Source organism: Sesamum indicum, linkage group LG1, assembly GCF_000512975.1.
Source record: "Sesamum indicum cultivar Zhongzhi No. 13 linkage group LG1, S_indicum_v1.0, whole genome shotgun sequence".
Classification (NCBI taxonomy): domain Eukaryota; kingdom Viridiplantae; phylum Streptophyta; class Magnoliopsida; order Lamiales; family Pedaliaceae; genus Sesamum; species Sesamum indicum.
In genome coordinates, this window is record NC_026145.1 from 11,994,866 (window position 1) to 12,011,514 (window position 16,649).

The 16,649-nt window shown below is 35.7% G+C and overlaps 2 protein-coding genes and 1 long non-coding RNA gene across 3 annotated transcripts; 1 reads left to right on the forward strand and 2 right to left on the reverse strand.

Moving 5' to 3' along the window:
* On the forward strand, nucleotides 5,137–10,295 carry LOC105163981 (kinesin-like protein KIN-13B). Its single transcript, XM_011082521.2, has 12 exons — nucleotides 5,137–5,592; nucleotides 5,714–5,929; nucleotides 6,570–6,764; nucleotides 7,044–7,145; nucleotides 7,287–7,364; nucleotides 7,474–7,555; nucleotides 8,185–8,344; nucleotides 8,428–8,730; nucleotides 8,839–9,057; nucleotides 9,148–9,499; nucleotides 9,576–9,641; nucleotides 9,717–10,295. The coding sequence occupies exons 1-12, from the start codon at nucleotides 5,434–5,436 to the stop codon at nucleotides 9,891–9,893; spliced, it is 2,109 nt and encodes a 702-aa protein (XP_011080823.1). The 5' UTR covers nucleotides 5,137–5,433; the 3' UTR covers nucleotides 9,894–10,295.
* LOC105163991 (mitochondrial arginine transporter BAC2-like) lies at nucleotides 10,567–12,565 on the reverse strand. Its single transcript, XM_011082532.2, has 2 exons — nucleotides 11,974–12,565; nucleotides 10,567–11,326 (listed from the first exon to the last, which is right to left on the reverse strand). The coding sequence occupies exons 1-2, from the start codon at nucleotides 12,205–12,207 to the stop codon at nucleotides 10,631–10,633; spliced, it is 930 nt and encodes a 309-aa protein (XP_011080834.1). The 5' UTR covers nucleotides 12,208–12,565; the 3' UTR covers nucleotides 10,567–10,630.
* LOC105163999 lies at nucleotides 14,914–16,634 on the reverse strand. The gene is made up of 4 exons (XR_847972.2): nucleotides 16,440–16,634; nucleotides 16,235–16,290; nucleotides 15,278–15,319; nucleotides 14,914–15,187 (listed from the first exon to the last, which is right to left on the reverse strand). It is a non-coding gene; the product is annotated as an uncharacterized LOC105163999 (long non-coding RNA).

Consider the following 16,649-nt stretch of genomic DNA (forward strand, 5'->3'; position numbering starts at 1 on the left):
CACCTCATTTTTTTTACTTACTTCATCTTGACCCAATTCCGAATTAATGCCTTGAATCCGTCATTGTTCAAATCCGACCCACAAAAGTGCTATTAAGTAGTCCATTGGGTCAAGATGAATTTTTTATACTTGATCTTAACCTCTTAAGAGGCATTTTTCTTATCTTTGCCCCCTTCTTTCACTGAAAATGACCTAACATCTCTGTCAGATTTTTAGTGACATGTTCGAAAAGGAAGAAAACAACTTTTAATCGTATGTTGTTACACTGCATTAAGTTTTTTCCATAGATAGGTGAATGAGCTTTATTTTTCCATCTTTTCAATTGCTTTGTTTCCCCTGGGTCGGGTATATATCGTCAGCGATGAGTTTAAATAGATATAGTTATAGTCAAATTATTACAAAGAACTGTGGATTACGAAAACTCCTTAATAATTACACACTATTAACAAATATAATTACAAAATAATATCAACAATAAATGAAGGACAAGAATAGGAAAAAAGGTAAATGGTTCAAGGGCCAGATCCAGTATGGGTAGCCCTAGCCACCAAGGCCGGCAACCACTACACCGGTTGCTTTTACAACCAAAACACGCCACCGAGGCTCAGTCACATAGACCCAGCTCCAGACCACTAATGACTTTTCACTAAGGGACTAAGTTCACAAAAAACTTTTAATCGGAGCAAGAGAAGAAGAAGATTTCTTGTTCTGTTTTCATACTCAGAAAGCCACCATAAGTGGTTTATATAGAGGGGGGACATTAATATCAGAGAAGGGGGCATTAATATCGAAGAGAGAGGAAGACAGCGGTGGAAAAACCCAGAAGAGAAGGAGGGAGAGAGGAAGAGACGAGAAAGAGAGAAGTAGGATTAGGGTTTTTGCAGAAGGAGTGAAGATAAAAATACAAGAGAGTCGGGTGAAGTCAAGTGGGCTAAGCCAACACACAAATGGGACAGGACAGTGGAATAGGCTTAGCCATCCAGGTGTGTGGGTTTGGATAGTGTGGGTTGAGTCTTTCCAATTTGGCTCATGGGCGATAATTTTTCAATCCCTCTAAAATGTTTCAAACTTGCAGATAAAATTATGGTTATGAATGTAGTTCCATATTTTTTCATTCTCCTTATGCTTATCTCTTCAACTTAATTCCCTGTCTTGACAAAATCATATTTTTTCACAAACATGCATTCTTACTGAATAAGGAAAGCAATGGCGAAATGAGTGGTGAAGGATGATTAATGGAATAAGCTTTGGGAAAAGCACAAGCTCTTTTTTTTACCCTGGCCTATTAAAGAAGTCATCATCTTGATCTTTTACTGAAGTCTGTAGTTGTTTTTAGCTAAAATTAGCTTAAGAGTTCTAACCATTTTCTTCTCTCCTTTGTACTTTTTAGGTTGTCAATAACAAGATGTGATGATAAACCTAAAACATGAAATGATTAAAGTTCTCATCGGACAAACCCCTTACTAAAACAAGGACACTAGATAACACCAGCTTGCAAAATGAAAAAATAAGAATTAACTTCATACTAGGGTCTGAACTTGTGGCCAAATTTGGGTTTTTTATTTGACATGCTTCATTGTTTAATGAAGATTTGTTTTGTAATGTTTTCTTCTCAAATACCATTGTTAACAAACACCCATGGAATTATATCATTTTGGTTGGTAGTACAAAAATTTTTCTTTATCTCTTGTCATTTCATATAATTTTTTGTTGCCTTTTTGTTTACTATATCATTTTTATTGGGGTTATGCCTCCCATTTATTGATCTTAATCCTATAGGTTCCTCAAACAAATATCTAGGAGGAAACTTGGTTCATTTTTCTCATTCCACACTCTTATGCAAAACTTCCTTAATTGCATTGAATATGATTTCCTAAAGAGCCTCCTTAGTAAAGTTAATCATATTCGCTATTCGCTAGCATGCCCAAACCATGAGCGAGAGATGGGGTAGTTGATGTCCCCACTCCACCACCTTGTGTGGGCAAAAGATTTTTTGACCGCAAAAGATACATATTCTCCTCACCACTGCGAAACATTAATTAATCGATTAATCTCTATGATGTAGTTGTGATTTTACAAAAGGATGAAATGAAGATTTTGCACACGATACGATTGCGCACCATGTGAAATTAATGCCGATTTTGAGATAAAAAAATTTTATATTGTAAGAGGTCAAATCAATTAATAGTAGTTGATGTTAAATAATAATATTTTTTATTTTTATAATGGTATTAAAAATTATATGGCGTGGTAATGGTATGTGTTTATTGTATGACTTGCATGTAAAAAATTACTTTTTTATTCTTATAAATAAATAAATACTACCAACATATACATCACCTCTATTTGCCTAACTTAACAAGGTGTGGGTTTTGTAGATTATTTTCCATAGATGACACCAACTATGAATCCCTCTATTGTTGGGTCATTAGGTTGTAAGATCTTGGTCCCAGTGTGATGGGATGGAGGAAAAAGCTAGAAATTTGCACAAACAATGGAGGCGTTGGGCTTTTCTCCAACGTGAGCACTTCAACGATCAAGTTAGATATAGGAAGATGGATGGGTTATTTGAGCTGAAAAATAAATGCATTTAAGTTAACTGCCACCAAGAAAATGAAGGTTTTTATAGTTTTCATCCAATGTATGGACGCCACGTATGCCCTTCCAGGATCATGCCGAGTATCCATCATAATCTGGTGTTCCGTGGTCCGCATCTCATTGAGATAAATCCTTGCTTGAGCCTATTATTCACTTTTCTTGTTTATTAGACCTTTGGTCTCCTTGCGGGTTTTTAATTAAAGCCCGACACTTAGCCTTCATATGGCCTATATCACTTGGAAAAGAGATTGAGGTGTTGTGAAAGAGGTCAAATTGTTAAGACATGTGATTTGTTTGGTCACTAAATTACTGTTTTTGGTGAGTATATTATTGTAATTTATATTTGATTGCATCCCAATAATAGAGCCTAAAGAAGGGATCCTACCTTTGAGGCGTAGACAATCACAAAGAAAACAAACAAATTAATCATTTTTTTTATAATATAATATAAATAAATAAATAAATTTTGAAATGCAAGTTCATTTAATATTTCTTTTAAAATGTTTGATAACTTTATCTGCAAGTTCCTTTTAGATGTGATAATATTTTGTCATAAATATTTGCATTTTTTAAGAAGAATCCAATCGCTTGTACTTAAAAAGAGTCAATGTTCTTTATTTATTATTTTCTTGAAAGGGTGTAATTCCGTTTACGTTACAATCATAGTTGGTAAAATAATTGCATATATAAATGGGATATATATACATTAAAAAACTATTTAATAATACGAGGAAAAATGCTTGAATTCAATGAATTACGTAAAAGATATTTGGATTGTTTTGCAAGTTTTTAATAGTAAAAACTTGTAAAATAAATGTTAGCACTCAAACAATTAATTCATTACCAAATTAAAAGTGAAAATATTGAAAATCAACCATAAAGTGAAAGAATGCAATTAAATGTGTATTGCGTGTAAGTTAAAATTACCCAACTTCATCACTTATCTCACTGCTTATAAGCAAGCAAATGATAGATAAAAATAGAGACAAATCCCTATTTTATGAAATTTTGTTGAAACGAGTCATTACAGCTTCAAGGTACGTCTTTGAATTTTTAGGAAGGTCGTTTGCCACTAATTGAAGAATATTTTGTCTTTTTCTCAATTGGTCTCATATGTAGGTCGCCAACATCGAATCACTCAACATGATCTCTTAGGGAATTGCTGTGTATTTTACGTGCGTCTAAATTGTTCCTTCTTAAACTTTTCTTGAATAACTTAGAGGTGTTTTGGACTGCCTCTAATTAATCATTTTGACGTGTATATTACTGTATGAAGGGACATCATTCAACCACCAATATATATATATATATATAACTAAAATTTAGAAATATATACATAAATGATCAATTTGTCTCTCACTATTTTATTTTTCATTCACATGTTTTTCAAGAAAAAATTGCCTGTCGAGATCTACTTACCTAATAAAACATATTTCCTGCAAATATACGCTTATGGTAATATTTATGTTCAAATACATTTTATTAGTTAAAAAAAGCGTGATATTATTTCGATAATCATAATTTTTTGGTCTATCTAACATATTTCTTAAGTAATTTTTTGGTCTATCTAAAATATTTCTAACATAATCATAATTTTTGGTCTATCTAAAATATTTCTTAAGTAATTTTTTGGTCTATCTAACATATTTCTAACATAATCATAATTTTTTGGTCTATCTAACATATTTCAAATACATCGTCATATTTCTATCTTGCACTTATATATACATTAAAAATTATGTCCATCATCTGAATTTATTTTAGGGTGAAGAGCAATTTACCCCTTGTCATATTGAAAATGAGCATATTATCTCTATATGAAAAAAATATAGCAATTTATCCTCATATATTTTTTAAAATGAAGCAATTTATCTCCTTATACAGGGAGGTAAATTGCACATTTTAAAAATCGAGGGTAAATTATTGTATTTCAAAAAATACAGAGAGGTAAATCGCTATTTGTTTTTTTATATGGGGGTGATTTGTTTATTTGTAATATCACAACATGGTTGCTTGCATTTTTCCATTTATTTTATTTAATTTTTTCTCATTGAAATTATAAAAATTCAATTGATTTTTTAATCATTAAATATATACCGCTCTTAATTTTCCTTTAATTTCTAACTCAGACCCAAAATTTAAACAGAATAAATAATAAATAATTGAACATATTTAATTTTGTTAATAATTAAATAAACACATACAATCCTAATCTATTTAACACCTATAGGATGATAGAGGCACTAAACGACACAGCCCCACCACGTGAAACGACATGGAGTTCAAAAACAACAGCATCCTCTAATTCAAAATTCGGCGGGGGCCCACTCACCGTCACCGGATTCAGCCAATCACATACCTCACACGTACTGCTGGTCCCCACACGTGCGACGATCCACCCCTCTTCAAAATTCAAATTCTCGCTGGGCCCACTTCTCTAATCACAAATAATCATCAAGTTAATTAATTAATTAGCCTTAAACAGAAAAAAATAAATTATCTATTCTTTTAAGCAGAGCAGAGTCTCAGTGTTCTCTGAAAATCTTCAATCTTTTTCACCTTTTTCACTGCATTTTCGAAGTGAAACTGAATCACAGCCGTTGAATTTCGGAGCTCCTCTCCGACCAAGTCTTCACATTTATAATCACCACTAAGAGTTTCTCTCTCTAACAGACATACATTGTATTCCTCTGTAGTACTCCAGAAAGATTCGATTTTAATATTGGGTTGGAGATATTTTGATAATCTGTTCACAGGAACCGTAGTTTTTGCACATTAAGGAGGTGGGTTCTTGTTTTTTTTTTTCCCCGATTTTTTTGGTCTGGTTGGTGAGAGATGAATGCGGTGGGGAGGCAGAGATCCGGGGCGCCGCCGGCGCACCACCAGCGGCAGTACTCCGATAATTTTCTCGAGAGTTCTTCGAACGGCCGATGGCTGCAATCAGCTGGCCTGCAGCACCTACAGTCATCCAACAATGCGGTTCCTCCAGTTCAGGTACATTTATGTAGTTCTTGTGAGTTAGTGTTAACGGACTTAGATAGATCTGATGCTATAATGTAAAACCCCAAATTTGATTTTTTTTCAATATCTTTTGGTTTTTTTTTAAAAAAAAAAGGATTTTGGGTACTACAATGGAGGTGGTCAGGGTCCGAGAATGTATAGGAGTGTGCAGGCGCAGAGAACTTATAGTAGCGGCAGCGATTTGTTTGCGGAGCCTTTAACGCCGCCGGGGAATCCGCGGAGGAAGAACGGGGAAGAGCAAGTTTCTCCAAATGAGTGTAGCCCGGGGTTGTTGGATCTGCATTCTTTTGATACTGAGCTACTTCCTGAGGTAAATTTCTTGATTTGACGAGGGAATAGTCTTTTCTTGATAGTTTGTAGCCTAGCATACACGTGCTACATGGTATATGAGTTTGTAGTAGGAAGCCAATGTGGAACTCTTTCACACATTTAATGGATGAAGTACTCAGGTTACATAGTTGATGTTTAGCTAGTTCATGTTCGATTGGATTCTGCTTCTGGTGGTTCCTGTTTATATTGTGGTGAATTGACTTGTCTCTAAATCTTTATAATAATCCTTTGCTGTCTATTTTGCGCTTCCAGTGAGCTTATCTTGACGTTTGATGGGCATACTGATGGTGGACTGTATTGTTTTGGATAATCACTTGGTTTTGTTCACCCTCTGGGTAAATCTTGTGCTTCAGGTTCTTACTTGTATTCACTGGAGTTGGCAGGCTTGTATATGTGTGTAACTGGCTTTATACAAAATTGGAGTACTCCTGAGTGAATAAATCCTTATATATTTCAAATTCCAATGAGCTGAGAGTATTCATATATATTGGTTACAACACTAAGTCTCTAGCATTTTATTTTTATATTTCAGATGTCACTTCAGTTTGTTTGATGGTTGCCTAACTACTGTTGTTTTTTCCCTGTATTCTCTTTCTTCGGGGTGTGAATACTGAGAGCAGATGTCCGTCCCTGGTCTGTATGATGGCCCTCCAATGAATCATCTTATACGAGGAAGAAGCTTTGGTGACTCTGACCCATATTTTGGAAACAATAAACAAACTGGTAAAGCTCGTGGCTTGCCTGAGAGCAATGTTCTGAAAAGCATTGCAGCAGACAATGTCAAGGCCAGCAATGTTGCGAAAATCAAAGTAGTGGTATGTCTATTCTGCTCTGTTCAGGTTGTTCTATTTCCAACTTTTCTATTGGTTGACTTACAAAAAGACAACTAGTGTAGCTGGCTTCGTTTGACTCTCTAAATAAATGAGTGTAATTATAACAATCAATTGATAATTTGAGAAATACATGTAGTGTAGTTATGTGCAGTGAGTGAATAAAATTTCTTTCTTCCCATCAATCTCTTGCATTCACTAGATTAGTCAATTGCTACCTTGCTGTTGTTCATGGTGTCATCTGATGATGACCAACTTTTGCAGGTGAGGAAAAGACCACTAAACAAAAAGGAACTGGCAAAGAACGATGAAGATATCATAGAAACCTATTCAAATTCTCTCGTTGTACATGAGACAAAACTTAAGGTCTGTAAAACTCTTAAAAGTTCTGAGCTGATTCAGTTTTTCAACTTGTAGGCATTGTTATGACAGCAGTCTCTCTCCCTGCTTCTTTAGACTATTTAGTTTGGTAAGCATTCAGTATGTTTGGATCTTAATATGCTGCAGGTTGACCTGACAGAATATGTGGAGAAACATGAATTTGTATTTGATGCAGTGCTGAATGAGGAAGTTTCAAATGATGAGGTAATTATAGTGCATGAACTAACCTGGTATTTGTGGTGAAGTAAATGTTCTGTATTCATGGGAGTGTTGGCCTTTACTTAATTATGTGGTCCGTATCTTATTTCTCTAGGTTTATCGTGAAACTGTGGAGCCTATTGTTCCGATAATTTTCCAACGCACAAAAGCTACTTGCTTTGCTTATGGCCAAACAGGTAATGACTTGCATGCACTCACTCAGATGGAACTATGTGGTGTAAAGTGTAAACTTGCTATTTTTGGTTAGACTAGTTTTAATTTCACATGGAGTATTGACTATATCATCACTTTTGGGATGTGGGTTCCTGGAGTACTACGAGCTATTAATTGTTTTTAATATCTTAGTTCCACTTTTCTTGAAGTCTTGCTGATTACTATGACAATCACTTATAGACAACTCTTGAAAACGTAAAAACTGATTTGAGTATTAAAGAAAATAAGTTTATGTTAAACACTGTGCTGGCTGACCATTGCATGGACGAGTGATTGAAGTGGCTATCAGTTTGTAGGGAGAGACAGTCCCACAACCTTTTCTCTCTCAATATATCCAGTTTTACTTGATTATAGTTTTTTGGGTTAGTACTAACACAACGTATTATTAGTTCTCAATGCGAGCCTTAAAAATCGGCTCTGTTTGCATTTGCCTTTACTCTTGTATTAGATACTTCTCTTTATTGATTCTTCCAATATTCTGCATATCTTAATTTATTGATAAGTTTGGCTTACCTTGTTTTCTTGCCTCTTATAACCCTGTCGATCTTCCTTCTCTCTTCCTCAAATTTTCACCAATCCTGAAATTGATCAGGAAGTGGCAAAACTTACACTATGAAACCACTGCCCCTCAAAGCTGTGAGAGATATCTTGAGGCTCATGCACCACACTTACAGGAACCAAGGCTTTCAGTTGTTCGTCAGCTTCTTCGAGATATATGGAGGAAAACTCTTTGACTTGCTCAGTGATAGGAAGTAAGCTGTCTCGCTGGATTCTTTCTTAGCTATCCTCTTTTGTAACATAATTCTGATGAGATGTCTAACTCCTGCCCTTGCAGAAAACTTTGTATGAGAGAGGACGGCAAACAGCAGGTTTGCATTGTGGGCTTGCAAGAGTATCGAGTAGTAGATGTGGAGACGATTAAGGAACTCATTGAAAGAGGAAATGCAACAAGAAGTACAGGCACCACAGGGGCGAACGAGGAGTCATCTCGATCACATGCCATTCTTCAGCTTACTATTAAGAGGTCAGCTGACGGCAGTGAATCTAAACCCCCACGGGTTGTTGGGAAGCTTTCCTTTATAGACCTTGCTGGAAGTGAACGTGGTGCAGATACTACAGACAACGATAAGCAAACAAGGTATATAATATCCAATTAGCTGCTTTTGCTCATGAAAAGAATTCTTGTTGATGCAGAGGTCATGATCTTCTTTCTTCCCAGTTCTTATCCAATGTTGTCAATATGCAGAATGGAAGGAGCTGAGATCAATAAAAGTTTGCTTGCATTGAAGGAATGCATTAGAGCGCTTGATAACGACCAAGGGCACATTCCATTTAGAGGCAGTAAATTAACTGAAGTCTTGAGGGATTCGTTTGTTGGAAATTCTCGAACTGTTATGATATCATGTATTTCACCAAACTCAGGATCCTGTGAACACACCTTGAACACCTTAAGATATGCTGACAGGTACTTTTCATCTTTTGAAGAGCAGTTATCTCCATCAGACAAACACTCTCGCCTTTAAAATCTTAACTGTGCAATTTGTTACTATTCTAGGGTGAAGAGCCTTTCAAAAGGCAACAACTCCAAGAAAGACGTCTTATCTTCAACCACAAATCTGAAGGAGTCAACAACACAACCCTTGTCTTCAGTCGTTCCCCCTGCATCGACTTTTGAAGACGACACGGGTGATTCATGGCCTGAACAAACGGATAGGGAAGAATACGATGAGGATTTCTACGAGCAAGAGAAGCCGTCATGGAAGAAGAACTCAAAAATTGACTCATACAACTTTTCGAACTCGGATGACAAAGTGAAGAGAACCAATGGTCAGACAAAGTGGAAGGATCCTCCCAAATCAGAAATGAAGTACTCAAATTCAGACGAAGATTTGAATGCTTTACTGAAGGTAAAAATAGCAGAAGCAAAGTAATAAAAGAATTTAAGTGTTTTTGTGTTGATTAATTTCGGTCATGCTCTTTCAGGAAGAAGAAGAGCTTGTCAATGCTCACAGGAAACAAGTGGAGGAGACAATGGATATTGTTCGAGAGGTTTGTGACGTCAACTTTCAGTGTATAATTTTCTCCTTCATTGGTTCTTTATCTTGTTATATTGGCTCTGTACAGGAGATGAATCTATTGGTTGAGGCAGATCGACCTGGTAATCAGCTAGATGATTACATCTCCAGACTGAACTCAATCCTGTCCCAGAAAGCTGCTGGTATCTTACAACTGCAAAATCGTTTGGCTCATTTTCAGAAACGCTTGAAGGAGCACAATGTCCTCGTTTCTTCCGGCTATTAACTGCAAGTCATCACATGATATTACACAAAGACGCAGATGACACAGCCTGTTTGCTACATTGGCTCCACAGTCGATTATGTGTTTGCTTGAGGCAGCTTTTGTGAGTGAACATGAAAACATACTGAAGGAGGTTTTGGCACCGACTTTTTCATGGGTCGTTATCCGGTTACTTGCAAGAGTCATCCGAGGATCCTTGCACGCCCTTCGGCCCAATTCGAGCCGCTTATATTGATTCTACAATGCTGTCGCTCATTTGTTAGCAGAACACAGTACAGAGCTCTACCTTTGTAACTTTCACAATTTGATTGACATACAAGGCATTGCTTATGTCGAAGGTTTCAGCTTGTTTACTTGTGGAAACCCTGTTTCATGATGTAATATATGATTTCAGCTCTGTTTTTATGTTTTCATTCGTAACATATTCTTTCTAAACAAACAAAAATTTACCATCAAAGGATGCCATAAAACAGATAGTTTTCTCCTGAAATAATAAATAGTAGTGGGGGACATTCTTTTCCAATCAAAAATCCCACTCCACTAACACCCTGTTTTGCCACATAAAACCAAATATCTCACTAAATTTACACTTACCTATGATTAGTTCTGTTTCTATATAGAGCATAAGAAAGAATGCATATCCAATTTCAAGAATCCCTCTGTTTTTGTATCTCCCATTTTGCTCACGATAACTGCTCTGCTCCTCAGACAGCTCAATCCAACAAACAGGAGCTTCTAACCTACAAAGCATTCTCTGTCTGAACGTCTGCAGAACTACCATTGCCATTACAGAATATGCATCTCAGTGCTGTCTCGTAGGCAGTAAAAATGGCTCCATTCACGATAAATGCCCTCCCAACAGCCGTCCCCAGACCTCTCCAAAGCACATTGTACCCCTCTTCTTTCACGCTCCTGCTAAAGCAATCAACAATGCCAGAATACGAATGTGAATGCGCCTGAATTCTCGTCTTGATCACGTCCAATGGGTAGCAGCAAATCCAGCTAGCCACGCCCGCCAAACCGCCTGCAAGCAGCATTGTTGCAAATGTTTCTTGGCCGTTTTTCCTGCACCCAGGATGGAACTGTTCCCTCATGTACTCATACGTCCAGAAGTAAACACCGTGGGCTGGTGCATCTCTGAGCACCGTGACGGTTAAGCCTCGGTATATACCTCTCCAACCTTCACTTCTGAATATGCTTCTTGCAACATCTAATGGACCCTTGTGGCTGCCTGATGCATTGCTTTTGTCACAACTTCTCGTCTGCAGCTGCAAACGGATTTTCACCAGCTCGACAGGGCTGAGAAGTAGGCTTTGTATTGCTCCAGTGCCGATTCCTCCCAGAGCAACACCTTTGTATGAGGGTGGATCATCCGGTGCAGCACACCCGTCAACTGCTCGAGATAGTATTGCATAGGTCTGGAAAGCGATTGCGTTCTGAGGAATCAAGAGAAGTGTCTCGTTAAGTATAGAGAGATAAGGCAGGTACAAGTACAAGAATACAACATTATGGTGGTTCGGAGATTGAGATTTCTTCCGGTTGCTTACGTAGGAAAGTGGCCTCAATACATTTTTCAAGTTTAACAACTTCATCCACATACTCCAATGCAATCTGAGATTTCTTTTTCCAGGAAAACATGAACAATGGTTTTCTTCTAATAGTATGAGAAAGAGGACAGTAGCAATGGCAACTTTGCCACCCCACTGTACTACGTTTAGATTTTCGTATTCAGCTACGAACATATCAGATAACAGATAGTTCAGTCAATTGCTGGATTTGGGGGCTCATATCATCCGATCACCTCTTTCCTCAGACACCAAAGAAAGAAGAAAAGCCAATACTATTCTCAAAACATAAACATACAATTCTTGATTTTCTAGTAAATATCCATGAATTTGCTATCTCTACCTCTTTTAGATATCAAGAAATTCTTACACAAACCACAAAACAACTATCTTGTTTCCTAAATATCCTTACCTGAAATTTAATCCTTATCAACGGTTCACAAGTTGAAGAGAGTAAGAACCTTGAAATTCAATTTATCTATATATACATATATATACGGAGCGCGAGAGAGAGAGACCTGGAAAGTTACAGAAGCCAAGGGAGCAGTCATGCCCCGGTAGAGGGCAAAGGGTCCCTCGCTGGCCACAAGACGGCGGAGGATTTGAAAAGCCGAGCCTTTGCCGGAGTGCTGCTGCCGTATTCTTAGTGTATCCAGCGGATAACCGGCTATAACACCGGCTGTGCCGCCAAATCCTCCGGCCACAAACTCTCTTCCCCAACTACTCGCAAGAAACTCCGGCCAGAAATCCATGTCACCCTCCTACTCTCATTCCCAACTCACTTCTCTCTCTCTCTCACTCTGTACGCAGTAGTTTTCTCCTCGTTCGCAAGATTGCTGGTATATACTTATACAGCAGAATCCTGTCCCTTTACGGACAGACGTACGAAAGTTCAAGAACTCAATTCCTTGAATCTCAACTCAGATACAAGAAAGAGTTCGACCCAAACATGATGAGAGGAAGGCTAAAAGAGGAAGAGAATATACCAACTTTTGGATGTAAAACACGGCTTCTTTCTATTATGGGTTGTTCGTAACTCTTTTTGCGTGGATCATATTAATGATTAATGTATCGTTTTTGCCTAGGTTCTTGCAAGAAAGAGAAGCAGCTGACAGATTCTTGGAATTCGAAATTCACACGTTCATTCTACCCAAAGCAAATATGATATTTATTTTTTTAAATTATACATTATTACACTATAAGTATATCATTATTAGATAACTGATCCAACCCCTGCCAAATTCAATTAAATTAAATTTTCCCAACTTTAATTTACTAAAACGTTAGCCTATTGTGTAAACATATCGTATATAGAATGAGCGCATTTATTTAATTGTTGATGTAAGATACAAGGAAAATATTAAATTTTAATTGTAAAGTTGGGATTCCGATATCACATCAATCCCATGAAAAATTAATATTATATTTAATGTGTATGTATATTTTAAATATTTATTTAATTAAATGAAAAGAGAAGACAAAATGAATTAACTTTAAAAATGCATAAACAAAACATTATTAATATGCACAATCAAATAAGGTGATACTCATTTCAAAAAAGAAACATATTTGAGGGCATTTTAATTCAAACACGTTATGTCAATCAAAGTAGTTGCTACGAACGTTTCATCCGTAATTTTATGTATAATATAAGTATAGAGTCTGAATTTCACAATTGATAATATTGATATTAGTATAAATTTGATCTAATTTCAAAGTCTTTTACTTTAAGAATTTGCTACGAAATTTACATATCTTTAAACTCGACCACTAACCTTTAGGATAATGATTATAATAAGTACAATAATATTTGTTACATTGTTGGTCGAATTTCATTAGATTAAGGGGAAAAAAAAAGGGCCCTTATCTAACTTTTTGGTGCTTAAAGTTAGTTGAATTGTGAGGTGAGAAAGTGGGGGAAAGGGTGATGTGGGTGATGGAAGTCTTTTTGGAATGCTCATAATCCCAACAAACCCTGCTCTGTTTTGCCCACGAAATTGTTGGATCTATCCAATTGTTGTTGCCCACGAAAACTATATTGGATTTGTCCGCAAGAGTCGTGACCTCTTTTCTCTCTCTTTTTCTCGTCCATTCTCATTAAATCACAATATAAAATAATTATATACAATTACGTATAACAATATCTTAATAAATTAAATAATAAATAGAATTTATTCATTAAATTTTAATTTTTAATCATTAAAGAAAAAAAACATGATAGTCTTTGTTTCTTTATTAAGATGGTAATAAAATGCAGTTGGTGGGCTAATTAGGGTATCGTATCTGTTTTGGTATGGGTGCGCTGACAGTCCTCACTGTCAATGTTGTCTCCAAGTTGGTAAAAATATAAAACACATTAATGAACATTACTGATTGTCCTGAAACTGATTGATTGAACCCACACCCCCAATACTTGCACATTGCATCAGATCTGGTATTTCTTTTTGTTTTTAATTTATTATTTGTACTTATTCATCTATACTATTTAAAAGAAAATGCATTTTTCTTTCACAAATCATAATTATAACATCGCAATATCAATTTTAGTTATATCGATAATTTTTTAAAGTTTTTTTTTTTTTTGCTTTTCTTCTTTTTTAGAAATATGATGTATTTATATATTTTTTATTCATAATATATTTTAAAATATAATATATTATTTATTATATGCACGTATGAATCATTAGTATAAAAAGAAAAGGTCTTCCACACTTACAAATGACTATTAATGAAATTGTTGTACCAATTGTTTTGTAAAATCAATAATGTCCTATAACCGATAAAAATAACCAATTTATTTAACTTTTCAAATTTTACATTAATTGATTAACTAGTTTTTTTCTTTTTTTCTTCTTTTTTGTTTTTAATGTAATGTATTGAGATATTGGTTTATAAATTTTATCTTTATTTATAATATTATTTCTAATATATTTTAAAATGTGTATAAAATTTATTTATTATATACACATAGAGCGGCATGCCACAATAGCTAGTTTTTTTTTTTTTAATATTTCTTTATAAAATACTAAGTCTAGCACTACTCAATACCAACTGCAGGAAAATAAGTTCAACGCTTGCTATGATTTTTTAGATATCTGAGGGTACATTACTTTATTTTTATTTTTCATAAAAGGAGATGCTATTTTATTTTTCATAAGAGGATTGCTTGTTTATTTTTTATAACACAGAAAGGTAGATTGCAATTTATCCCGTAGTTAAACTAGGGAGGCGCTCCTCAGGGCCGTGAATTAGCCCATCATTAAAGAATTTGGTTTTTGGGCTTTTTGTATCTAATGGGCCACTTGGAGGACCATGCCCATTAACCAGGCAGGGATCCAGGTTGTGAATTGTGGCTGAGGTCTCTGCATCTCTGTCCTTGAGGATTTTAGAACCAGGACATTAACAAGAAATCACTGAGAGAATATTTTCAGAACGGGAAAAAACAATGTACAGTGAAATTACAAGCAACAGTAGTATTGATCTATTAATACGCGGGACACAATTTTACATAGAAATGCTCCTGATAAGTTTGATATTACCAACCATCAATAACCACAAGCTAACGGGGTTAGAACGTATACCAGGAGTCAAGAATACAACGGCACAATGACAAGAAAATTTTCCATTGGTCGAATTAGCTTTTAGCAGGACTCATTTTTTGCTGCTCTTCTTCAAACCAGCACCTCCAAAAGCTCCCTTCTGCTGAGCCTTTGCCTTGAGCTCCTTAAGTGCCTGCCGAGAATAGAATATCACAAGAAATACAGGTAAGAGATGGGATATCAATCAACCAGTAGAGCAGGGCGGTCCACAGAGTAAGATTACCTTTTCTTCTTCCTTCTTTTTTTGAAGATTAATCTTGTCGATCTGCAGCATCCCAATACATTTTAGATAAGAGGATACAGATGCGCAGTAGTAGAAAATATTGCAGCCATGATATTCAAAACCACCAAGGGATCGTGTATCAAGTTCTACTAACTTCCTTCTTTTCCCTTTAGAGATTGATCAGTGCTCCAATGGGATCATGGATTTGAATGAGAAAAACTACGAAAAATGCTTCTATTTTACTGGTTTTCAATGAATATATGAAGGAACAATTCATACAAATATAATTATTGGAAATGTCAATTAATCCGTACATCTATATTATTTTTCTGACTTTCACATTAAATTACAGTTAAAACCTTGTGGAAGACTAATTCTGATATAGAGGAAAATGCAAGAAGAATTGGTTTTGCATCAATTCTACTCTTTCCTTCCCTTTACTTCGCCAAATCTTTTGACCCAATTGAGCATATGTGGATCGAACAAATTGGATCAACTATATGCAACACAAGTCAGAGAATTTCCCAACCATTTACGGATCAGAAATACAAACTATCTTCTCTCTTTTTCTCTGTTATTTACTGGAACAAACAGGAATACCTCGAGTTGCATTATAAGTTAGGAATTATTGCAATTAGCGAACTGAATAGCAAAACTCATGATACATATGCATGCAACTGGTTCGGCATAGCATTGAGATTATGAGTCTATAACTCAACTCTTAGCATTTGGCGGCAGATCAAAAATAGACATCAACGCTAGATGTAGAATTAATATTAACGGAACCACCATACAATCTAGATTAAACAGCGGAAAAACACAACGGACAATAAACATCACTTATACTATAATTGATATCTCAGATCAAATACATTCCTTATAGTTCACAAATCAGATCAAGATTCCCAACTTTCCAAATTAAACAGATCATGCGGAATCAAGTCCAGAAATTAATACCTCGTCGTATTCTTTCTTCTCGAGCTTAGGTTGCTTCAGAGGCTTTGCTTTTCCACCTGTTTCAAGACCACGAAAGGAAGAACGACACCGAAACCATCAATTTTCAGCTTGATTTTTTTCTTTTCAGAATAGAACTGGGAAAGGAAAAAACCAGCAATTTCGAAATATTGCAGCTTTACAAAGAAAACGAGTTCAATTTAATTACCTTGCTTGCTGGACATGGTAGAATTCTAGGGTTGGGGCTCGCTGGATTCAGGAAACAGGTTGTGAAAGAAGGTGGAAGATGCAATTTTTTTAGTGCAAGTCCGGAATTTTATTGGGTTCAGAATGTTCTGGATTTTGGATTTTATATTCGAAAGTTCTTTCTTTGGAGCCAAAAAGTAGTTGCCCTCTTTTGCAAATCTGGAAACTATCA

Excerpts from the sequence above, each read along its gene's own strand:
- LOC105163981 (XM_011082521.2), top strand. The coding sequence starts at position 5,434 with ATGAATGCGGTGGGGAGGCAGAGATCCGGGGCGCCGCCGGCGCACCAC. Across the intron at positions 7,365-7,473 it reads AGGAAGTTTCAAATGATGAG|GTTTATCGTGAAACTGTGGA; the intron begins GTAATTATAGTG and ends TTATTTCTCTAG. Across the intron at positions 7,556-8,184 it reads CTTTGCTTATGGCCAAACAG|GAAGTGGCAAAACTTACACT; the intron begins GTAATGACTTGC and ends GAAATTGATCAG.
- LOC105163991 (XM_011082532.2), bottom strand. The coding sequence starts at position 12,207 with ATGGATTTCTGGCCGGAGTTTCTTGCGAGTAGTTGGGGAAGAGAGTTT. Across the intron at positions 11,327-11,973 it reads TGGCTTCTGTAACTTTCCAG|AACGCAATCGCTTTCCAGAC; the intron begins GTCTCTCTCTCT and ends TTGATTCCTCAG.